Raw genomic sequence first — 25,409 nt, forward strand, 5'->3', positions numbered from 1 at the left:
TCTTGTTGCTGTGAAAACCCCAACGCTTTAGTGCTCCGATCAATAAGTTAGTTCAACACTTATAAACGCCATTTGTGGAACTGCAATATTATTTTCCTCCCTATCGTACCGAGGATCGGATAGAAGCGACTCCCCGAGAGGCCATAGTTACATGTAGTATTGAACGAAAGGGGGTTTATACGCTTGGGCATTTGTAAAATTTGTGAATTTGAGTTACATGATTCTGGGTTCTGGGTACTTGTCTTGATTGAACATATCTTCATTTGCCACATCAACCTCGCGGCTTTATAGATTCCATAAATAACCAAGTTATCAACAATATAAGGACTATCTATACGTGAAAACTATTGGGGTTTAGATTTCCCCGTAGCCCCTTTATCGGACACGAAACCCGTATAGCTAGCTTCATTCGTCGTAGAAATAAAATATCCCATATCTACGTTTAAGCTTCACCGTGGCCCATATGTATGAAGATTGACTAGTTTTAAAGCAATTCTCTCTATTCGTTCGTTATATCGCTCCCAGCTCCTTCAACTTCGAAATCAACCCATCCACATCCTCAACCTTGCCGCCACCTTCTCTCGGCGGTGGTTCTGTAATAAGAAAGTTAGTATAAACTAAAAGAGGAAAGGCTGAGACAACAGAATGTAAAAAATCGTACCTGTAACTTTAACAATCTTAAGTCGTCTCTCATTCGCAATGCCTAAATCACTCAAGCTCATCTTGACAAGCGGCTTCTTCTTCGCCTTCATGATATTCGGCAAGCTCGCATAGCGGGGCTCATTAAGGCGCAAATCCGTCGTGATAACCATCGGTAATTTTGCGCGTACCGTCTCCGCGCCGCCGTCAACCTCCTTCGTAACCTCGACCGTATCGCCCGCGCCAAACGTGACCTTGCTAGCCTGCGTAGCCTGGGGCCAGCCCAGCAATCCCGCCAACATCTGCCCCGTCTGTGCCGCGTCGTCGTCGATGCTCTGCTTGCCGAGGATGACCAGGTTGCTCTTCTCTTTGTCGACAACGGCCTTGAGCAGCTTGGCTACGCTGAGCGGCTCTAGGTCTTCGCCCTCCTTGACGTCTACGTGGATGCCACGGTCCGCGCCCATCGCCATCGCCGTGCGCAGCACATCCGCGGCCTTCGGGGGGCCCGCCGAGATCACGCAGATGTCTTCGACGCCGCCCGGCGCCGATTTCTTCTCGCGGATCCGCACCGACTCCTCGACCGAAAGCTCGTCGAACGGGTTCATCGAGTGCTTGACGCCGGCCGTTTCGACGCCCGTCTGCGCCTTGTTGACACGGGGTTTGACCTGCGGATAAGGAATACGACCATTAGCTTACCCCCTCGTTCCATTTTTGCCCTTACGTGTACAAAGTGTAGGAGTTAATCGATTCATACCGCATAGTCAATTACCCGCTTTACGGGCACAAGAATGCGTAATGCTGACATGGCGAGTTCGCAGCTTTGCTGGCTGTCTATAAAAAAGCGAAAGGAGAAGTGAAAGTCTAAGTAACCAAGTAACCGAGCTTATGTCTCTTGTCGGATTCAATGCTTCGGCTAACCTTAATTGAAGCTCCGTTCAATGACGCAGGAAAATCCGCGACCGAGACCGGCGATAGCCGCGCTTCTACTGTTAAAAACCTCGGCCAAATAAGCCCCACATGGATGGTCTGCTCGTAAAATAACCTCCTTAGACAATAATTGGATACTTAATGTATAACATTGCAGTACAGTATATCGCAACGGTATAATGAAGAATTGTTTAGTATGCTTAGTTGTACTTTAGTAATTGGGTGTCTAGGTACCTATTACTCGAATACCGCCGCATAAAAAGAATATTTGCACCCTTTACATTGATTCTAATACATAGATGTATATACGCTACCCAGAACTCCATTTAGCTTACCAGGTAATTATACAGCATGGCATCGTGTCCGTCGTCTATAGGTATAATCGCACACCCCGATACCTGTGCAGTCTCTTCATTTAGACCTGGGTAGTATAAACTGACAATCCCCGTCCGGCCACTACCAGTCGTCCCACTCGTCGTCCTTCTTGGCCGCTGCCGGCGCATTCTTATTTCCTCCTCTTCCCATGGCTGAAGTTCCGACCGAGCTATACTTAGGCCCGGTACCATGCCGTTGATCCGCGACGGCGGCGAAGTCGTCCCAGAATGCCTTCTTGCTCTCGTCTATCGGGGCTTGCCTTCGCTCGTCGGATCCCTCAACGAAGCGGTTAAACCGATCCTGTGCTGTCATTGCGCTGGCCTGTGCCGCCTTACCTACGCTCCCTGCTGCAACTCTCGCCTGTGCTGCGAAGTCCGATTCTGAAAGCTGTTTGTGAGAGTCAGCAACTGTGTTCGCTTCGTTATGCTGTTAAGCATGCGGACTCTTGTGCTTACCTGCTTAGCCGTAGGCTGGATGAAATCCTCGTTGATTCCTTTAGCCGTCTTGCTTACAGTCGTTGTGAACCAGCCGAACCCTTTTGTTAGGGCAGCTACTGGGTCCTTCTGCACCTCTGATAGATCTGGGAGCCCTCCGTTACCACTCTTTGCAGGCGTAGGCGTATTTCCAAATCCGGCATATTTGCCTCCCTGGCTAGGCGGCAATTCCGCCGACCTAGACGCATTCTCTTTTCCCAGACGGGCGAAATATTCATCATCGACTTTAGCTTTGACACCTGGTCGGCTGGGGCTTGCTGTTCGACTTCCACTCGTTGCCACGCCTTGCAACGGCGTTCCAGTCCTACTGATTTGTTTTGGACCAGGCGGCTTTGTGGCAGCGGCGGCGGCGGGCTGCGGTGTGGTCTTTCGCTCACCGGGTACGTATTCCCTACCCTCAACCTTGGCGCTAAGCCTCTCCTTCCATTCTTCACCTACTTCGCCGCTATATCGCTCCGCGATAGTAGCATCGTCCCAGTTTAGACCGCGCATCTTGGTATCATCGTGCTGCTCGAAGAACGATCTCCATCCCTGATTACCGCCGAGCCGCATGCGCTCGATCTCGGCCTGTTTGAACGCGTCCATAGTAACGGAACGAACGAACGATATATGGACGCCAAGGCCCCGGTGAACGCCAGCGCAGGAGAGGCAGATGAAAACGCCGAATTTAGGAGACGCCCATTGCGGGTTCGGGGCGTTGCAATCGCAGCAGATGTTGTTGTTGCTCGTCTTTTGTATAGCCAGGAGCTAGAGATAAGCTGACGGTTAGCAAGCGTTTAATATCATGATAGATAGGTACCTAAACTATGCTAATTGCGATGCCATTAATTCATTTCAAACCCCAACTAGATAGCAATACATACCTTTGATCTGGTCTCCGGATCGACTTCCCACATAGCTTTGGAGGCCATGGTGGACTACTGATTGTTGCGCCGAAGCGACAGTAGGGAGTAATATAGGTCTCTATCCAGCAATTGCCTACTTGATATTAAGAGAGAGTCGTGTACGAAGCGGCAACAGCATTAAATTAGGGTTTGAAGGTATTTGCGTACATATATGAGGACAGTTTTATTAACCATTTATGAAGTACAAGTACAGTAGTACGTGGTGTTAATTTAACTCGTGCGCAATCGCCGACTTCGATAAAATAGGGATATTTGTTGATGAAATAGGAATATCGGGGGCCAAGACTACCCCGATTCTCCACATCTTGTTTTTAGCTTTCTCATCCCCTACCATAGTATTTAGGCCTAGAAAGGAGGAAAACAAAAGTCTAGATTTCCTTTTTACATACCTATGTAGTATTACTACCTACATAATATTAATACCTATTACATCTAGTAAATAATAACATGGTAACCTACTATAACAAGTAGTGTTAATCCAATCATATTCCAAACGGTTTTATCCGCGTCATGTTATTTAATGTTAAAAGTTTAAATATGCCCGACTTTTAAAAAGGTTATTGTAATAAACCAAGTTAAAGATATTTCCTAATTAGGCAATTTGTTTGTGCACCCACTAGTGCCTTTTAATTGTGGGTCCCAGGTATTGTAATAAGTTAAACAATAAGGTTAAAGTTTTAATTATATGATTAATGTTAAATTAATTTTAATTTAAAAATTTTAAATGGTATGTATTTTTAATAAAAAATAAAACCTTTAATAAACTAATAAAAAAATAAAACTTTTAATAAATTAATAAAAAGATAAAGTTTTTAATAAATTAATAAAAAGATAAAGCTTTTAATAAATTAATAAAAAGATAAGGTTTTTAATAAATTAATAAAAAAATAAAGTTTTTAATAAAAAAAATAAAAAAAAGATTAAAAAAAATAATTTATAACTTTAAATTTAAATTTTATATATATATAAAAATATTGTTATTTATTATTATTATATATAAGTTTTAAATAAATTAATATTATTTAATTTTTTTAATATTAATATATAAAAATATAATATTTATCGATTTATATGTAATCGTTTTTTTAATTTTTTTTATTTTTTGATATTATTTTTAATATTATTTTATTATTTAATTTTTAAGTTTAATCTTTTATTAATGTTTTTTAAAATTATTAAAAAAAGGGAATAAATTAGTTAAATTAATAATTTCAAATTATAATTTTTAAAAAGAATTTTTAAATGGTAAATTTAATATTACTAAAGAATTAATATTTATGGGTTGGTTTTTTATGTTTTTTCGGAGATTTTAAAATAAGTAATTTAAAAAAATAAATTTTAAAAACGATAAGTTTAACGGGTTTTATTATAATCGTTTTACTGGATTATTTAATGGTAACGGCATTATTTATTATTAATATTATTATAAATATTAATTATAAGTAAATACCGGGATAAAAGGCTGGCGTATAATAATACCTTTATTATAATTTAATTTTTGGTAAAATTAAAAATTTTAAAAATTAATAATTAATTATTTAGCTAATTTTTTATTTATAATTTATTGGTTAATTTAATTATTTACCTTTAACTTTATAAATAATTAAATAAATTTAAAAGTGATTAAATTATAAATTTATAAATTTATTTATTTAATAATTTAAAGTATGGTTTTTTAATTCCAGAAATACTTAACGTTATAATAATTTAAAATTAAATAATTTTTAATAAGTTATTTTTATAATTATTAAACAATTAAATTAAATTACGTTTTTTAACGGATAACTTAAAAATCAATAAATAATTATTTTTAACTTTAAAAATTAAAAATAATAACTTTATAATAACCCCTATTGTTAACAAATTTTAATAAATAAACAATTAAACTTATATAACAAATGCCGTTAAATTATTCGGTATTTAACGAACGTATAATATTAATGTTTAATATAAAATAATTAAAGATTTAAAACAATAAACGGGTATGGTTTTTAATTATAAATTATAATATTAATTATAATTTAAAATTTAAAAAATATTTCCAGCCGTTAAAATATTTAATTATATTATAAATTAATATAAGTTTATTATATTATATATTAAAATATATTTTCAAAGTAATTAACAAGTAAAAAATAAAAAAGTATTATAATATAATTTTACGATTAAATTTATTTTGGAAAATAAAAGCGAAATGCTAACAAATTATATTATTAAACTATTATATTATTTTAATATTAATATTAATAAAGTTTAAATTTACGGGTTTTTTTAGGTAAGCAATTTTATAAATAACGCGGTAAATTAAAAAACTTATTAAATCTTTATTTTTTAAAATATATAACTGGTTAATACATATATTAAATATTATTAATAAACGGTAAACGGGAAAAAAAAAAGTAATGGCATTATTTTTAATTATTTTTAGGTTGGTAATAAAGTTAAAAATAAGGTTAAGATTTAAATTTTTTAACAAATTAAATTAAATTTATACTTTATTTTATTAATTTTAAATTTAAAATATTAATAAATTAATTATTAATTATTTTAAAAATCTTTACTATTATAATATTTAATTTAATTAATATTTTATTTAGGTAAAAAATAATTTTAAAATTTATTTTTATAGTTATTTTTATTATAAAATTTAAACCGGTTTAAAATTAAAAGTATGGTAAAATAATAAAATAATTAATATTAATTTTTTACAATTAAATAAAAATGTAAAAAAAGTAAGAAAATAATAAATTTAAAGTAAATATATTTAAAATAATTAAACTATAATATTTATTTAAGTTTTAAAAATAAGTAGTTAAAAAGGTATATTAAGTAAAAAACAATTATTTAAAAACAAAATAAAAAAACTAAAAATAATGTTATTAAAAAATTTACCAAATATTAAAAATAAAAAAAGCGTAATAATTATTTTTATATATATTAATTAAAAATTAATAAATATATTAAATTTAAATTAAATAAATATAATAATTAATTAAATATTGTAAATGGTAAAATATAATAAATATATTAAAATTAAAAAGAAAAAAAAATTAAATATAATAAATATTTTAAATTATAATTAATAAATAAAAAATAACATTTTTTATGTTTAATGTTTTTTTAAGAATAATAAAAAAGATATAAATGGAAATATTATTAAATATATTTTAATTGTAGTAAGTTTTTATTAAATATAATTGGTAAAAAATAATTATTAAAATATAATTATAAAGAAATGGGAATGTATAAGTTAAAATATATTAGGTTAATTATATTATTATTAAGATTATAATTGTATAATTGTTTTATTATATTTATTATAAAAACGACGGGTAAGTTTAATATTTTTTTTTAAATAATTGTTTAAATTAATTATAATATATGCGGTAATATTTATTAAAAATAAAAGAAAAATAAAGTAAGATTTAAGATATAAATTATTTTATATATTATAATTTTTTTATATTATAAAATATTTTTTTATAAATATTTTTTAGTTATTTTCTTACATATTTAAATATTATTAAATTAATTTTAAAGCGTTTTAATACCGGTTAAAAGTTATTTAAACTAAAATTATTAATTTATTAATATTATTTGCCATTTAAAACGGGAGTTACAACTTTATTTAATATTTGCAATTTATAAAAGATAAAATATATAAATCTTTAAAATTAATTATATAAAATAATTAAACGTATATAATTATAAAATCGGAATTTTTCTTAAATAATTTTTGATTTATAAAGTTTAAAAAAGTATTTAATAATATTAAATTTTGTAATTTATAATCGGTAATTACAAAAGTAAACGTTAAAATAAATTTAATTTTATTAAATAACTGTTTTTTTCTTTAAATAATTAATATTTTTATTTTAAAAATAAGTAAAATATTATGGTTTAATTTTAATAATTTAATATTACGCATTAATTAAAATAATATTAGGATAATTTAAAAGGTTTTTGTAATAATAAAAATATTGGCTTTATATAAAAAATAATGTTTTTAAGGTTAAAAAAAAACCTTTTAATAATATATTAAATATTATTTACTATTTTTAAACTTTAATAACTATTTTTTATAATGTTTATAAATATATTTTTTATAAAAACTAAATAAATTGGCATTTTAAAATTTAAATTATTTATAATTATATATATTGCTTTAAAAATAACAATATAATTTATCCTTTAAAATATATAATTTAATAAAAAAATCTAAATTATTTACTTTTTTTTTTTAATAAATATAAATGTTATTTAAAGATTTATAACGTACCGCATTTTATTTAAAAAATAAATAATTTTAATATTTTTGTTAAGTTTAATATTTTTTGGTTAAGTTAATTTAAAATTTAATAAATTAACATTTTTAATTATTTATTTATTATTTTTTAAATAATAAAGGAAAAAAATTAATTAAAAGTTTATTGTTTTTATTTATTAATTTAAAATAATTATTAATATAAATTTAAACTATAAATTATAATTTATATATTATTTTTTATTGTTTATTATAAATTCTTTACCGGTTTTTTTAAAATATTTACGTATAAAAAGCTAGTTTAAATATAATAAAAAATTACCGGTAATAAAGTTAAATTAATAAAAATTACTATATAATATAATAATAAATATACCGTTAAAATTTATATTAAATTATTTTTAAGTTACTTATAATTATTTATAAATTTTATATAATAATATTTTTAATATTATAAAATATTCGTTAATAATTAAAATATTAACGTTTTTTTAAATAATAATTTTAATATTAAATATACTTTTTCTACCATTTTTAAAAAACTTTATAGTAAAATATATAATAATATTATTAACTTATGCAATAATATATTTAAACGTTATTATCATTTAAAACCGTTTACAATAACTTTTCTTTTTTAACGCTTTAATTAAAATGTATAAAATTATACTTTTCCTTATTTTATTTTTACCTTTAAAATAATGGAATAATTAAAACATACTTTTATTAACAATTTTATTTGTTTTAATTTAAAAAACATCGATACAATTAAAATAATAAAAAATAATATTTAACACTATAGTTTATTTTTTATTTAACCCTTTTTTCTTTGTTAAAATAACGTTAACGTTAATTTAAATCTAACCGAAATAATATTTTATAATTATACAAATTAATTATTCCGTTATTTTTACAAGTGTTTTAAAAACCAAATCGTTATTTTAAATTTTACCTCCTTATTTTACCAAATTATTAATAAATAATATAAAAGGTTTATCGTTTCGAACTTCGCCTCCTTTTTTTGCCAAATTATTAATAAATAATATTACATACTTTTTATTTACCCCGAAAATTTTGCATAATTTATTAATATTAAAAATATTTAATTTAATTTTTTAAATTTATATATTTTTACTAACCACTTTAATAGTATAATTTATAATTATTATTAAATCCAAAATTAATAAATTAATGTTGTTTATTAATTTTTTATAACAATTTAATTTCGAAATAATAAATATATTATTTATTTTAATAATATTACCAACTTTAAAACTTTACGTTAATTATATAATATTAAGTTTAAAAATTAATATATTAATTATTAATAAATATTTAATATTAAAATTAATATTATTAATAAAAATATTAAACTTATTTAATTATTAAAACTTTTTTATTTTTTTACTTTTTTCTTTTACCTTTTTATTAAATTTAATATTTATATTATAAATAATATTTTTATTAACATTATTTTTTTTAACATTTATTTACACATTTTAAATTTCTTTATTTTATATAATATTTTTTTTACTTTTTTTTAATAGTAAAAAGTTATTGTTATAAAATCGAATACGGTTTAAGGTAATATGAATTAAATCTTTTTAAATATTTATAATTGTTTTAAATTTAATTAATAAAAATTTTTGTTAAAGTATAAATAATGTTAAATAAATAATAATTATTTAATAATAAATATTTTTATTATAGAAGTTAAAAGGGTATTATTTAATTAATAACGGTGTTAATACGTTATTTTTTATAATAATATATTAATAAAATTGCTATTTTTTTAATAAATTTTCGAATTTTATATGGTAGTTAATTTAACGTTTAAGTTATAATATTATATTAATAATAAACGCATAATTATATAAATATAAGTTTTTAAATATAAGGTTTTGGTATAAGTAAACGTTAATTATACTTAATTTAATACTTTTAATAAAATATGATATATTTTTTTTAGCGGTAAATTTTATATTTTTGTTAGTAACTTTAACAGTAAATTATTTTAAATATAATTATTATTAACATATAATAAAATATAAAGTTTTATAATAAAATTAACATTATTTTATATTTAAAAAATAATATATATTATAATTTAAAATATAATTATAAATTTTAAAAGAAAATAGTTTATATTTGGAAAAAATGTAATTTAATATTTTAAATATAAAATTTTTTGTTTTTTTAAATTTATTATTATTTTTTATAAATAAATAAGTTTTTTTTAATTTTTTTAAAATTCCCGCAATTATAACCAGTTTTTAATATATAAAACTCTCGATTTTAATTGCGTAATTAATAATATAATAAAATAAAACCAATGTTTAAATTATAATTAATATTTATATAAAGTTATAATTATAATAATACGTTATAATAATAATTAAATTTTATTTTATATAATTATTATTATAACGTTAAATATGGATAATGCCGTTTTTGTTTATATGCGTAAATAAAACCGTTTTTTAAAGAAAACCAAAACGGCATTATTTATTTTTCTTAAATCTTTGCTTTTTATTTTTAAAGTAATATTTATGGTATGTAACGGTATATTTATAAGTTTAAATAATGTAAATAATAAAATAAACTTTTATTTTAAACTTTGTTTTTAAAGTAATTAAATTATTATATAAATATTTAAACGTTTTAATAATTTTTAACATTTCAAATTTTTTTTTAATAATATTTTCGTTAAAATTTTTATAAAAATATTTATTAATATATTATATAAAAATTATAATTTTTTTTTTTATATTATAATTAATTAATTTATTAAGTAAATTTTTGCAACTAATATTTTTATAATATTAAAAAAACCTGTATAAGTAAAAAGCGTTACGGTTATTTATTTCGATATATTTAAAATAATTATTTATTAAACCGAAAACCTTGTTTTTTATAAAAGTTTAAATTAATTCTTTAAAAAAGGTTTTTATATAAATGTAAAATTATAATACGGTTATAATAAGGTTTTGGTTAATTTTTTTATATTATATATAAAATAAATCGATAATATGGTAATTTATATATTATTAAAATTTTTTTAAAAATTTATTATTTTAAAATTTACGGTTTATTTAAATATAAATAAAAGAAGATATATCGTTTAAATTAATAATAAATTAAATAAAAAAGATTTTATATTTTATAATAAAGTTTTTAATTTTATTACGCGTTTAAATTTTTTTTTTATTAAAAAATAATTGTTACCGGTTAAATACCGAAATTTTTTTTAATAATTTTTTAATTTTAAGATCTTTAATTTTTTTATAATTATATAATTAATTATTAATTTTTATTAATTGTTTTTTAGTTATAAATTTGTAAATATTTCGGATTTAAGTAAAAGACGATTTTTTTATTTAAATTATATTAATGTAAAAGTTATTATTTTTAAAGATTTGGTTAAATATTAGGAAAGAAAATATGGGATAAATGGCGGTTAAAATATTATATTGTTATAATTTAATTACGGTTTATTTGCGGTAGAATAGTTAGTTAAAAATGGTATAAAAAATCGATTATAATATGGTAAAATTTACGTTTAAAGGTTAAAATTTTTTTTTTTATAAGTTTTGAGTTTTTTTATTTTTTTGGTATTTTTGGTTAACGGGTTATTTAAATTATATAAAAAGATTTAAATAAATATTAATGCGAAAAAATTAAAATTGCGAAGGTTTAAAAATTATAAATTTAATTTTATTTTAAAGTATAATTAATTGTTGTAAGTTTTTTTTGTAATATTTTTATAATTGGTTTAGCTGTTGTTAAATTTTATTTTAAAGGATTTTTAAACGAAGTGCGTTTTTTTTGCGTTGTTTGTTATTTTATTTGTTAGGTTGAAAAATCTAGAAAAAATTATTGTTAATAAAATGTTGTTTTTGTTTTTTTTTTTAATTATAACAGTAGTTTTATTATAAGTATTACGTTTATTGTTATTTTTTATATTATTTATAAATAAGATATTTTTTATTTCTTAAAAAGTTTTTGTTTAAACTTTATTTTAATTATTTTTTTTGGTTTTAATTTTGTTAATGTTGTTTAAACGTTTAAATGTTATAATGCGTGATGGTTTATTTATATTTTTGTAAGTTAAGTTTTTATTATTTAATACGGGAACGTAAATTGTTTTATTGGTTGATTTTGTTTTTATATTTATTATGTGGGTTATGTTTAAAATAATGTTAAAAAATAAAATCTTTTTTTTGTTTTGTTATATGTTTTAAAAGTTATTATTTAAAGGTATATTGTAATAAAAATAATTGTTATTTTTTAGTTATAATAATGCGTTTATTATTATAGTTTTGTAAAAACCGAAGAAAGGGATTAAATTTGTTTTTTTAAGTTTTTTAAGGTTATATTAAATAACGTGTACGTTTTTAAAAACATTTAATACGTTTTAAAGTAAAAGTTTAATAATGTAAAATATATTATTAATAAAAACGGTAATATATTTGGTAATTTTTTAATAAGTATTATTAATTTATTTATTAAAAAAAGGGTTTAATGTAAATTTTATAATTATGTTAAACGTGTAATTAATTGTTAAAAACCGTTTTTTAAAAAGGTGTAACTTTTTAAGATAAAAAGGGAAAAAGTGGATATATAATATATGTATTATAATAAATTAATAATTTATTGGTAAATTCTTTTTTTAAATATTAATAAAATATTTATTATATATTTGGATAAGTTTTGAATTATAAAAGAAATAATTGTAATAATTATAATAATATAATATATCGTTAAAATTTTTAATTTTAACGTTATAATATTTTTTAAAAAACTTATAAATAGTTTAAATAAAGTAATTAAAAAAAGTATTTAATAATATAATTTTAATGTAATTTTTGGAATATTAAATAAGATATAAATAATATTAATTTAATGATAAAACAGCTGGTTTTTATATTTTATTTTAAAAATTAAATATATAAATTATTTTATAATAATTATTAATAAAGTAAAAAAAAAAACGCGTTTTTGATTTGGTTTTTTTATATTTAAAATTTAAATTAATTTTACCTATTATATTTTTAAAAACAATAATGTAAGTTTTAATATTATTATCTTAAATATAAATATTTTATAGTTAAGTATAACGTTATTTTCGTTATAATTAATTTGTAAGTATTTAAACAAAATACGTTAATAAATTACTTATTTTTACACGTTAAAAACTATTAATTATAACGTTTTAAAAAGTATATTCCGGGGGATATGGCATAATATTAACTTATATAAAAAAAACTTATTATATATTAATATTAATATTATTAATTTATACGTTTATAATATTATAAATAAAAAAATAAAATAAGGTATTATTTAATAATAACCATAAAAAATAAATATTAACTTATAAATATAAAATATTATAAAAAATAAAAAGTTAAATAATATTTAATAAAATTTATATTTAAAAAGTATTAATTTTGTTTAATTAAATATGGTTAATAAAATAAAAAATAAAAAACGGAAAAATTTTATTTAATATTTCTTTTAATAAAAATAAACGTATATCATTAATTTATATTATTAAAAGTATATTAACAAAAATATAAAGTTAAATAAATTATGGTAATTAAATAATATAAAGAAAAAATTACAAAAAAATATAATTTTATTATATTAAATAATTATAAAAAATATTATATTAAATATTTTAAATAATATAAAGGGAAGGTTGCGAAAAAATATAATTTTATTATATTAAGGATATATAAGATTTTAAAAGTTAAATATTTTAAATATTATAAATATAAGGTTGTAAAATATAAATAAAATAAAAACAAAATTAAAATAAAATAAAACTTTATTAAAATAAAACGGAATTTTATTAAAGTAAAACAAAACTTTATTATGGTAAAACGGGATTTTATTATATTAAAAATATACTTTAAAAATTAAATTACATAAAAATATTATATTACAATTATTTTACCTTTTCTAAATTTTTAATTATAAATATATATTTATTAAATACAATCTTACTTTTATTTTTAACGTAATTAAAAAGGTGCTTTTAAACATTATTTGGTAATAGTTAAATTTATTAAATAAACACGTTTTTATAATTTTTAAATTTGATATTTTTAAATTTAATGGTAAAAGCAAGATAAGTAATATATACATTATATACGTTAATACGTTATTTACGTTATAACAGTTTAATAAAAATTATATTATTTAATATATCGTTTAACATATTGTTTAATATATTGTTTAATTTAACATTATTGTTTATGCGGTAAAGATTAAATAATTAAAATAGTTAAAAACTTGTATTAAAATAATTATTAATTATATTTAATATATTAAAAATAAAAGAATATTTAAAATTATTTTCTATTATACGATAAAATAATAAAGAATTTTATAATATAAAAAATTAATTTATTAATAATTTTATATAAAAAAAAATGATTTACTTTATTAATTATTATATTTATAATAATTACATTTATAACAATTATATTTATAACAACCATATTTATAACAATTATATTTATAATAATAATTAAATAAAATAATATAAGTAATAAATATTAATATAAAAAAAAGTTAATAAATAAAAAAACTATAATATTATATTATTATATATATAAATTAAAAATTCTTTTACTTTTAATATTATTTTTAATAAAAATTTTATGTAAATAATTTAAATAATATTTTATTAGATAACATATTCCTACGTATTTTATTATATAATATGTTTTTATATATTTCATTATTTAATATAATAATATATAAAAGAAATTATTATATTATTCCTATTTATTTTATAAAAAAAAAGATAAGTTATTTATTATTTTACAGGTTTTAAGTTGGAAATAATTTATATGTTAACGGTTTTACTTTTAAAAAAGTTTAATTATTTATTATAATAAATAATAAAATTTAAGAAATTTTAATTTATTTTTATAATAATAACTTTACTAAATAATATAATTATATTAATTATTAATAACGTAAATTTTAATATTTTTAATTATATTAAAATAATATAAATAATAATAATTACATATATTTATTTACTTAATAATAAACTTAATTTTAGATAAAATATTAATATTTTAATTTATAAAATATTATACCTATAAAAATATTAAATTAAAATTAAAGATTTTTTTAATAATAATAATATTTGGTAAATATTATTAACAATATTATTAAATAATATTTAAGTATAAATATTAAGTTATTTTTTAGAAATTATATATATACTTTATAAAAAATTAACTTAAAATAAAAGGTTAAAAAATTTAATAATAATTAACCCGAAAAAATATATTTAATAAATAAATTAAATTGGTTGTTTTTTTTTAAATAAAATGTAAGATATCTTTAACTTAACTATTTTAATATTAATTAATAATATAATAAAAAAGTTAAAAAATTACAAAGTTTTTATTAAACTTTAATTTTATTTTAATTTTATAATCGAAGTTATAAAAGTAAAATTTTTATATATATAAACGTATAGTTTTTACATTTTTTTTTTATTTAATAAATCAATTTATAAAAAATATAAATAAGTTTTAAAAAATAATAAATTAAATTTTTAAAATAATAAATATATTTATTACATTAATTAAATTATTAAAAAATTAAAAAACTTTTTAATTATAAAAGTAAATTATAAATAAAATATATTATTAGATAAATATTTAATTTATATTATAATTATTAAAAAAAGGTTTTATTTTACGATTATATTAAATATAATTATTCCAGGAATAAAAGTTACTTTTTTATAATTAAACGAATAAATTTCTTTATAACGAAAATTAATGTAATTAATTAAAAAGTAAATTTTTACGCAAGTAAAAGTATCGAAATAAGTTGTAAAAGTTATTTTTATAATTGGTAATTTTTTAAGTTAAACAAAATTATTTAAATTAACCGTTTTAGCATTTTTGTTAATGTTTACGTATAAATTATTATTTGTAATTAACTTTAAAAAAAGGTTTAATATAGATAATAATAATGTAAAAAATAACACATTTTTTAATTTATTTTTATTTAAATAAAGTTTTAAATTATTTTTGTTTAAACGGAAATGCCAAAATTAAATTTTTAACGTAAAAATAATTATTTACGGAAAAAGGGGAAGTGGAAAGTAAAGCGTTAAAGAAATAAAAAAAGATTTTTATTTATAATAAATTTAATTTATTATAAATTTAATTTTATTTAATGTTTGTAATACAATTTATTTTAATTTAATTAAAATTAATGTTTTATTTTAATTAACTATTATATATTTAATATGTTATTATTTTAATATATTGGTTTAAACGTATAACTTTATTTTAATATTATATTATTTTTTATATCTTTTATAGCTTTTTTTTTTACTATAATAGTTTATAATATATTAATTTTGTAATAAATATATGTTTTAAATTATTATATATAATTTTTTTTTTAAATTTTATTAATTTTTAATATATCTTTATTATTAAATATTTTAATTATAAAAACAAAAATAATTTATTATTATAATTTATTTATTTTAATAAAAGTTTTAATTATAATTTAATTATTTATACCTATTATATTATAGTTGGTAATGTTTGGTTTTTTAAAATAAAAAACTAAAAAAGAATTAATAAATGGTTTAATAATAAAAAGTTTGGTTACGTTTATTTATTATATTTAAAAAAGTTTAACGAATAAAAAACCATTACTTGTTTTAATAATAATATTTTTATTAACTTAACTTATTATCTTTATAATAATATAAACAATAATAAAATAGTATATTTTTATTTTTATTTTTATAATTAATTAATTATAATATATTATTTATTTATGTTAATTTTTAATTATTAAATATTTTTTTACGGTGATTTACTTTTTTTTTAATAAAAAGTAATTATATTTTAACCGGTTTATATTATAAGATTAAATAATAATAACTGGTAAATAATATTAATTTATAATTAAACTTATTAAATTATTAATTTTTATATTGTTTTAAAATGTGTTTATATAATCTTTAATTTTGTAAACTGGTAGTATTAAGTAAATATAATGGAGTTATATATTGGTTTTATAAAAATTAATAATATAAAAAATTTAATGGCGTTTTGTAAAAACGTTTATTATTTATAAAATAAAAATATAAAGATTATTTTATTTTTTAAAAAATGCAAAAATAAATATTATTTGGTTAATTATATATTAAAATTAACCCATATTATTTTTAAAAAAATAAAAAAGTAATATTATAATTTTAAATGTTAAAATTTATATAAAATTTATTAAAAATATTTATTTACTTATTTTATTTAATTTATTTTTTACGTAAATATTATTATAATTTATAAGGTTAAAAAAAGTTTATATAAACTTTTATTTTTTATAAAAAATATAATATATTTTTAAACTTAAGTTAAAAATATGTTTTTAAATTAAATTTTTTTACCTTTATTTTTTTATACCGATTTACTAAATTTAAACCTGTTTTTAAAAAAGCAGTTTTTATTTTAAAATAATAAAAACTATTATTATTATTTTGTTAATGATTAAATTATAAATTTTAACTTATATAATAATATATATAATAAAAATAATAAAAATAATAAAGATAATAATATAGTTAATAATAATACTTGTTAATATTATTTTATTAATAATTAAATTATAGATTTTAACTTATATAACAATATATACAATAAAAACAACAAAAATAATAAAGATAATAAAGATAATAAAAATAATAAAATAATTAATAATAATATTTATTGGTATTATTCTTTTAACAATTAAATTATAAATCTTAATTTATATAATTATATATATAACAAAAACAATAATAAATATATTGGTTAAAAATGTTAATAATTTAATAGTTTTAATAATAAATCTACCTTTTTTTTTTTATAATTTTTTATTATTATTAATAATAACAGTTAAAATAATAACGTTATAATAAATTTGCGTATTATAAAATCTAAAAAAATTAATTCCAAATATAATAATAACATTATTAATAACATAATTTCATTTAAATGCCAAGTTGTATTATATAATATAAAAGACGTATGACTTTAATATATTTAATATAATGTGGTAATTTCTTTAATTTTATTAATTTTTATATTTAATAAATTTATTACGGTATATTTAAAAAAGATTTTAACGTAATAAAATTATATTTAAAATTATATAATAAATGTGTAAATTATTATTTAATTTATTAATATTATTTAAAAAACTTACGTAAATTTTTAGTTATGTTATTTTTATTATATTAAAAAGTTACGTTAATTATTTTTTATAATAAATTAATACCGGGAAAAAATTATTATTTTTTTATAATAATTATTATTTTTTTATAATAATTATTTATTTTTTAATAATAATATTATTAATTTATATATTTTAATATTACCTATTTTAATTATTATATAAATTTTTACTTTTTTCCCACTTTTTTCAATTTTTTTAAATTATTTTTTATCATTATTTTCCATTATTTTTTATTATTATTTTTTATTATTATCTTTTATTATTATTATATTTAATTTTATTATTATAATAACGGCTTTATTTAAATAACAATTAATAATATTTGGCTTTTATTTAAGTAAAGAATTATATATTTAAAAAATTTAAATTTTAACCAAAAAATTAAATCGTATAAAATAATAAAGTAAATTTTAAAAAAAATTCTTTAAAATACGTTATTTTATAACCTTTTTTATAACATTTATAAACTTAAAAAATTAAAACCGATAAAATTTTAATATATTATTTACTTACAAAATAATTACTTTATTTTAATAAAAAACAACTTTATTAAAAAATAACTTTATAACAATAATAATTAATTATATTTAACTATTATTAACTTTTATATAACTTAAACGTTTAATTACTTTTATACGTATAAATAATTGTTTCTTTTTAATCCTTTTAATTTTTATTATTACAATTAATTTTATTTTTAACGTATACTAAAATATATTAACAAAAAAATAATAAAATAAAATTTAAAGTTAATAAAATAAAGTTTATTAAATATATTTTTACGTTACGTGGTATGTTATTTTTAATTATTAATATTTACTTATTTATTATTATTATAAATTAACCATTTATTTTATTTAAACATATACCGTTTTACTTTTATAAATAATATTAAAACAATTATTTTTATAAAATAATCCGTAAAATTAAAAAATTCGATAAGTTTAATTAAATATAACATACATAAAATTAAAAATAACGTTTTAACAATTAAATTTTTATTACTTTTTATAATTATAATATTATAACATTATAACATTATAATTATAATATTATAAAATTATAATTTTAAATAATAACGTAATATATTAATTTATTTTTTAATTTAAATATAAATATATACTTAAATACTTAACTATAACGGGTAAAGTTTAGAAAAGTTTAAACTTTATTAAAAGTCGGGCTTTTGTGGTTCTTTTCACAAGGGGGCCCTTGGTTTTTAAACAGATTTGCAATTTATTATGGGCCAGCTATCGATACTGGAAAACTATTGGCTACCGACTCGATTCTAACTAAATCCGCAACCACTTAAGTACCATTCTTCAATTTTAACCTTCGTGTCCGCCACTAACGGGGCGTTATGGAGTCTCTGATTCAAGTCACAATAAATGGTAAGAATAAAATTCCAAAATCACGCATCTCACTAATGACAGATCATAATGCATCAATCCGTTATCAATCATATCTATTCTTTGCTCGCGAGAACTTTTCCGAGTCCACCGTGACCCCCCTGCTCCGTTGTCCACCTAGTGTACAACCCGTGAAAATGCTCGAGAGGTGGTTGTCAAAGTCATTCGTGAAAATTAAGATGTATCAAAACTGCAGCATCATGACACAGACCTTCGCCAGAAATGCGAATACAGAATGCGGCAGTCGCTGCTGACGATATCTGAGGCCATATTGCTGCTGTTCTGTGGGGTTTCGTATCTATGGTGAAATCAAGAAACTTGCCATCCCTCGTAAAACCTGACTGACGCGCAACTACTGTATAATGTATCCGTAAATAAGACATGGTTGTCTGGATTCATCTTCCGTTGAGAATTAAACATGCGCCGTCGGAAAAATGCTTAGATAGTCTAAGCAGTAGCAGCAGGGGCCGCCTCTTGGCCATTGGCCTCGTTCTCATGAGGAATATTCGCCTCCTCGTCCGTCTTGTCGGGGCTGTCAATAGCGACCTTGACGGCAATCTCGCGACCTTCGATCTCCTTGCCGTTCATCTCGGCGACAGCCTTCTGCTGAAGCTCTTCAGAAGCTAGGGTGACGAAACCGAAACCACGACCCTTGCGGGGCTCGCCGCGAGCCTGGAGCTTCTTGATCATGAATCGGGGGATAGGACGAAGGGCAATCTTGGCGGAGGAGGGCTGGTAATCATTGAAGAGTTCCTTAAGCTGTTGAAAAGTTAGCAGGTACCGAGTTAACCATCAGCAAAATGACGACTTGCCTTCTCCTCGGTCAGGTCATAGGGTAGGTTAGCGACCATAACCTTGTTCTTGGAGGGGATGCCGTCAGCAGGCGGTCCGCGCTCACGACGCTCACGAGCAGGGCCCTTCTTCGCAGACTTGTCTTTGTCAGCATCCGCCTTGTTGGTGATGTCGGTCAAAGGCAAAACCTCAGAATCGGCAGCGGTGGTAGCATTCGCGCCAGCCTCAGTAGGGGCATCATCCTTTCCACCCTCCTAAATATTGTTAACAGCCATTGGAAATATGTGCAGATTAAGGTAAAGACTTACAGTTCGGCCGCCACGACCAGCGCGACCAGCACGACCACGACCGCGGCCGCGGACACGACCAGAGGATCGGCGCCGAGAGCCTTCGGCACCAGCCTCGCCGTTGGTAGCTCCATCGGCCTTCTCGCCAGCCGGCTGGGGAGTGCGTGCAAGTTGAACGGAGACCTTTCGCTCGAGAATCTCCTTACCGGAGAGTTCAGCAATGGCACGATCGGCCTCGGTGGGGGTAGAGAGATCCACGAAGGCATAGCCAACGGGGCGGTCGGTACGAGGATTCTTCGGAATCGAGACAGATTCACTAAGTGATAAAAATTAGCCCGGATTTCAACAAGCTTACTTGATAATAGCCAGAGATTATTCAAGTCGGCCTTGTGGCAACCCCCTCCATTTGTGATAATACAACCATAAACAATCGCTTGTTGCCAAGTCCCTATAAATAAAAGGGACTAGGCAGCAGAAGCTGAACGTATGTGTAGGCCCTTGTGTAGCACAAGGGAATCCAAGGGAAGGATGGGTCAACAAGTAAATATTTCACCACAAACTATGGAAACAATTCCATATTTAGTAGGAATGAAATCAGTATGTAGACTTACACAAGGTAACCCTTGAAGAATTCTTTCAACTCCCCCTCAGTTGTCGCATATGCGAGGTTGCCGATGTACAATCGGCGGCCCTCGGCGGCACTAGCATGGACGGCATCCTTGTTCTCGTCCTTGCCAGCGAGAGAGGTATTGCTCAGAGCATTGGTAACGTCGTTGACGGCAGCGTCAGCAACTTTCTCCACAGTGGTGGCCATTGTGAATGATGGTTTCTGGTTGGGAGATTAGTTGAAGGTAGGTTGATTATCTTGACAGGAGGCGATGATAGACGTTGAATGGACGTTCGGGTTCGGGTTCAGTATTGAACTCTTGAACAATTTCGGGGGAGGAATAGGGTGGCTACGTGCCCTAGAGAAGATTGAAAGAGTTGGGAATCGGTGAGTTGTGACACAACGAGCTTGAGATTGATGGAATTGAGAGGTGTGAAGAAGAAATGGGAGAGACCAGATGTTCGGACGCGGCCAGAATTTTTTAAGGGTTGTTGTTTCTTGTGTGGGTCACGCCAAAGTTAAACTTACGGCAGGCGTGGGGCAAGTGAATATGGCTGCGCTTGACAGGAATCTATGGGCCAATTATAGAAAGGGGGATGCATGGGCTTGCATGGACTTAGAGTAAGTACCTAGGTACGTACTTGCCTACATGTCCTGTTGTGATCTACTTATATTCAATTATACTGACGGAAGCCTCATTGTAGATTTTAACTCGGGATGCCTGAATCATCAGTGACTACCTACCTAGGTATGTACCTAATATTGTAATTGAGGCGAGCCGCATCGGCCTGAGGCAAAATGGTATCTAACCTTAGGTAGGTTAGGTACCTATATATGTAAAGCAAGTGACTCAGTCAACAATATTGTAATGACATGGTGATAAGCTAGAAGATTAATAGAAGGACAAGATGATAATGAATACCTAAGCCTTAAGGTACAGCAGATGCAAGTGACACATGGCGAGAGAAAGTAAGGGAAGGCAAGAAAGACTACTGAGCTTGTAGGTGCGTAGATGCAAGTTTGAAAGAAATATTACTATGTGAATGGGATTGCCTGTTTCGGCGAGTCTTGGTTACTGTTGCCTTGAGTTCTTTCATATGAACCTCTGAGGATTATGATGGAACAGAGAATTATGTACCTTAGGTAGTTATTGATTTCCTAAAATGTCTACGTAATAATAGGTACATTTGCCGTGTTGCATACATTCAATCGTACTAACACCGAAATCTCCAAAGTCGGTGACACCGGAGGGTGTCTGTCGATGGTGCCTCCTTCGCGCGCTCGAAGAGGATTAAGGTACGACTGTCATTAAGCTCGAGGTTTCCGAGAAGTTGGGATGGAAGGACATGGATGGCTCGTTAGGTTGCATTAATAAGTAAGGTACCTAACCTAACGTATGTAATTCCTTCGCAAGTTCCGAATTACTACGCTTCGGTGCAGAAAGAATGCCGGGTGTAGATGTTTACCTAAGGTACTAGACTCGGGTAACTAAACATCAGTTCGGCAACATGCTTGAATTGTCGAAATTGAATTTATCGAAAACTCGGGGGGCGCATTGAAAACAGTAAATTACGCCATTTCAATGCCTCCTTGGTGCATCTCCAGCTTTGTTCTACTAAAATCGGGTAACTCGCAACCAGAGACAATATGACATGTTATTAAAAGGAACCACGTTCTCATTGTCGGAACATTTCTTTCCACATGCGAACTTGGGTACGATTAAGTCAAATCACAAGTCAAATCACAAGTCGGCCAATCTTCTGGAAGCTCTGAAAGAACCTAGTTTCTGGGGTTTTCGACGATCGAGCCACTCAATGCGGACAATGCGAACCCAACAGGGGTTACTGTAGATACACCCCTCTTCTTCTCGCTTAATAGACACCTTTCTTCACCTACAAATCGAAAAGAAAAAAGAAAACCCCCCTTTTACCCCTTTACGGTCGCTTCAAGAAAACGAATCTTAATACCTGTATTATCACAGACCGGGTTAAAATTCCTAACACGATTAAAGAGTTGCATGGTTTTATACCCGTACATTTTCCAGATTTAAGCTTAATATTCTCTCTCTTTTCCATCGCAAACAAGTCGGTAAAGCCTTATGTCGGTGTATGACTCTTTCAGTCAACTGACGATTTTAGGTGAGGAGCACTACGCAATTGGCAAACAAATTTAGTCCACATGGCTGTTGCCGGTATCTTCGGCTGGGTAAGGTAGGTAGCTTACTAGCTGTTGCGTGCATGAAAGTACGGCCAAATCGGTAGCCCTAACCAAAATGCCGGCTCCCAGAATGCAAGAGTGTAAAAGAATGCAGACAGCTAAAAGGTCATATCAACGTTACTTTGCAGCTCCTTGCTGTCATGTTCCTGAAGCGCGATCGAGTCAAGATTGTCTCTTGGTCTTTTATTCGGCGATTTACTTATTAATATAAATCTAATGTGATGTATCAATCTCGGGTTTCCTTGACACCTGCATATATCCATTATGTAAACTACGGGGTAGCTGTGCCCTACGAGATGATTTAGAGTACCTAGGACTCCTAAAGAATGTTTTCCCATCCAATTAAAAGCATGCACGTCACGCAAAAAGAGGACTCGGTTTTTACGTTTTCATCAGACTAGATTCAAGTGACCATAAAGTCTCTATCACTTAAACCTTCCGCGCGCGCTTACAACATTGCTGACTAATAACATTTTAAATACTTCGTATATTAACTAGTAGTTTATAGGTATTTTTCAATGTTATAGAGTTGAACTTCAAGTCCTAGATATTCGTAGACATAACCTCGCAAAGCGTCTTAGAGGTGAAGCGCAATTATCAATCAATTATTATAATTGCCTTTATACCCCCAAAGCACCAGTCTTAATTAAATATAGACCTAAACATCCAAATAGTTGATCGTAAGAAGTACATGTAGAGAAAAGAGTTCCAACAAGATCATAGTTTAGCTCCGAGAGGAATTTTCATTCACCCATAGTACCTATACATAAGTATATAGAATAAGTATAGAGAATTAAATCGAAAGTAAGGAGGACAATGAAGGAAAAGAGATGTCGTCGAATTCTTTTTAACTTACAGCTCGGATCTTCAAAACAGATATCACTAACAAAATACTTATATCCACCTAGTTAAGCCAAAATATACCAACATCAAAGAGTCGAGCAATTAAAACAGAGCAAACTACTATTTTAAGCTTATTGCAGGTCTTATCAAGTTTTTTATATTTCCAAATACGGAATTCCGTTCTTAAATAAAGGCCAACTAACTGATTTATATGATAGGCAAAGCTCGATCTTGGTCTCCTTGCCCGAATTTCTCTTTTCATATATCTATATTAGACCTGCTAATCCGTGTGATTTCAAAAGGAATATCATAGTGGATGATATTAGCAGCCTGGTGGCTGTCTCGGGAGCTTAAAAGACGCCATGCAGGGCGGCCCGAAAAATTATTCTAACTCCCATGCTGTGTTCCAGGGGCATTATGTCGTACAATAGGACCTAGTGTCCTTCTACTTTGTGTTACTGAGCAAGGTAGACAATAAGCACTCTCAGAAAGCATGTCTTGGGTAGCAGCTCTCGGGATATCATCTACCCAGACAAGGCTAAAAAAATCATAACTTCATACATATTCCAAGTTTCAATCAGAGGAATTATATGACTATATCTTTATCTAATCTTTCAACCACTACCTAACTAGGTAGTCACCTACCCATTTTGGATGCGGTATCGTCTTTCTCACGCTACAAGAAACCCAATTCCAACCCAAAGTCACGCACACCGCTCGTAGCAAAGTACTATTCAGGAAGTTCGCTGTTAGTATCCGTGGAGTAAGGAAAACTGGACCATGCCAGAACTTGTTGGCGAAAAGGACGAAGTCATTCAAGCTATCCTAGGCGGTGTAAGTAGCAAGGTTGCGGCTCAATCAATAAAGGCGGCCGTAGGTAGATTTCATGCCATCCTAAACGACAACGTGGTGGTGCGCTTAATTGAACGGCGGCATATGCAGCCAACTCCACAAGGCCACCTCAGTGGCTTGGATAGTATTGAACAACGGCAAATGCATGTTCCCTAGCCATCATCGAGCTCGATATTGTGGAGTCAAAACGTGTTCACCGCAGTTTGAGCTGGCCTTTTTACACATCAAATCTGTATGGAAAGACCGGAAAGGGGTTGTTCTCCTTCAAGGATTACACTAATATTTATGGGACCAAGATAAAGACGTAGACAAACATTTCTCTTGATCCGTATACACCCATAAGGTCGAATATATTATCATTAGGCCCTTCAAAAATATATCTACGTTAAAGACGTTCATGTAGCTGGAACATAGGAAATACGTACCTGCCTGTAGTTCCACATGTGCATGGATGGGTACGTACCTACCTTGGTGAACGTAAGGTGGTAGGTACCTACCTGTATTAGGTAAACCTAAAATGTCA

General features: G+C 25.0%; 4 protein-coding genes across 4 annotated transcripts; 1 reads left to right on the plus strand and 3 right to left on the minus strand.

The window, feature by feature from the left end:
- Nucleotides 1–391: 391 nt before the first annotated feature.
- Nucleotides 392–1,670, minus strand: F4817DRAFT_238023 (electron transfer flavoprotein, beta subunit). The gene is made up of 3 exons (XM_049298996.1): nt 1,394–1,670; nt 662–1,304; nt 392–593 (listed from the first exon to the last, which is right to left on the minus strand). Exons 1-3 carry the CDS (start codon nt 1,442–1,444, stop codon nt 511–513), a joined length of 777 nt encoding a protein of 258 aa, XP_049162392.1. The 5' UTR covers nt 1,445–1,670; the 3' UTR covers nt 392–510.
- Nucleotides 1,671–1,709: 39 nt separating this feature from the next.
- On the minus strand, nt 1,710–3,672 carry F4817DRAFT_326905 (ArfGap-domain-containing protein). The gene is made up of 3 exons (XM_049301967.1): nt 3,299–3,672; nt 2,397–3,182; nt 1,710–2,328 (listed from the first exon to the last, which is right to left on the minus strand). The coding sequence occupies exons 1-3, from the start codon at nt 3,344–3,346 to the stop codon at nt 2,023–2,025; spliced, it is 1,140 nt and encodes a 379-aa protein (XP_049162393.1). The 5' UTR covers nt 3,347–3,672; the 3' UTR covers nt 1,710–2,022.
- A 15,423-nt stretch (nt 3,673–19,095) lies between these two features.
- Nucleotides 19,096–21,481, minus strand: F4817DRAFT_326908 (RNA-binding domain-containing protein). Its single transcript, XM_049301968.1, has 4 exons — nt 20,979–21,481; nt 20,389–20,683; nt 20,101–20,334; nt 19,096–20,047 (listed from the first exon to the last, which is right to left on the minus strand). Exons 1-4 carry the CDS (start codon nt 21,179–21,181, stop codon nt 19,736–19,738), a joined length of 1,044 nt encoding a protein of 347 aa, XP_049162394.1. The 5' UTR covers nt 21,182–21,481; the 3' UTR covers nt 19,096–19,735.
- Nucleotides 21,482–24,525: 3,044 nt separating this feature from the next.
- Nucleotides 24,526–25,105, plus strand: F4817DRAFT_326911 (uncharacterized protein). Its single transcript, XM_049301969.1, has one exon. It carries the CDS (start codon nt 24,815–24,817, stop codon nt 25,040–25,042), a length of 228 nt encoding a protein of 75 aa, XP_049162395.1. The 5' UTR covers nt 24,526–24,814; the 3' UTR covers nt 25,043–25,105.
- The last annotated feature ends 304 nt before the right edge of the window (nt 25,106–25,409 follow it).

Source organism: Daldinia loculata, assembly GCF_022478755.1.
Source record: "Daldinia loculata strain CBS 113971 unplaced genomic scaffold F4817scaffold_6, whole genome shotgun sequence".
Classification (NCBI taxonomy): Eukaryota; Fungi; Ascomycota; class Sordariomycetes; order Xylariales; family Hypoxylaceae; genus Daldinia; species Daldinia loculata.

What these genes read in the sequence shown, in the direction of transcription:
- F4817DRAFT_238023 (XM_049298996.1), bottom strand. Translation starts at nt 1,444, where the DNA reads ATGTCAGCATTACGCATTCTTGTGCCCGTAAAGCGGGTAATTGACTAT. An exon ending in AGCGGGTAATTGACTATGCG is followed by an intron (nt 1,305 to 1,393) that starts GTATGAATCGAT and finishes CCTTATCCGCAG; the next exon opens with GTCAAACCCCGTGTCAACAA. An exon ending in TAAGATTGTTAAAGTTACAG is followed by an intron (nt 594 to 661) that starts GTACGATTTTTT and finishes TTCTTATTACAG; the next exon opens with AACCACCGCCGAGAGAAGGT.
- F4817DRAFT_326905 (XM_049301967.1), bottom strand. Translation starts at nt 3,346, where the DNA reads ATGGCCTCCAAAGCTATGTGGGAAGTCGATCCGGAGACCAGATCAAAG. An exon ending in ATCCGGAGACCAGATCAAAG is followed by an intron (nt 3,183 to 3,298) that starts GTATGTATTGCT and finishes GCTTATCTCTAG; the next exon opens with CTCCTGGCTATACAAAAGAC. An exon ending in TCCAGCCTACGGCTAAGCAG is followed by an intron (nt 2,329 to 2,396) that starts GTAAGCACAAGA and finishes TCTCACAAACAG; the next exon opens with CTTTCAGAATCGGACTTCGC.
- F4817DRAFT_326908 (XM_049301968.1), bottom strand. Translation starts at nt 21,181, where the DNA reads ATGGCCACCACTGTGGAGAAAGTTGCTGACGCTGCCGTCAACGACGTT. An exon ending in CTGGTCGTGGCGGCCGAACT is followed by an intron (nt 20,335 to 20,388) that starts GTAAGTCTTTAC and finishes AACAATATTTAG; the next exon opens with GAGGGTGGAAAGGATGATGC. An exon ending in ATGACCTGACCGAGGAGAAG is followed by an intron (nt 20,048 to 20,100) that starts GCAAGTCGTCAT and finishes ACTTTTCAACAG; the next exon opens with CTTAAGGAACTCTTCAATGA.
- F4817DRAFT_326911 (XM_049301969.1), top strand. Translation starts at nt 24,815, where the DNA reads ATGCCAGAACTTGTTGGCGAAAAGGACGAAGTCATTCAAGCTATCCTA.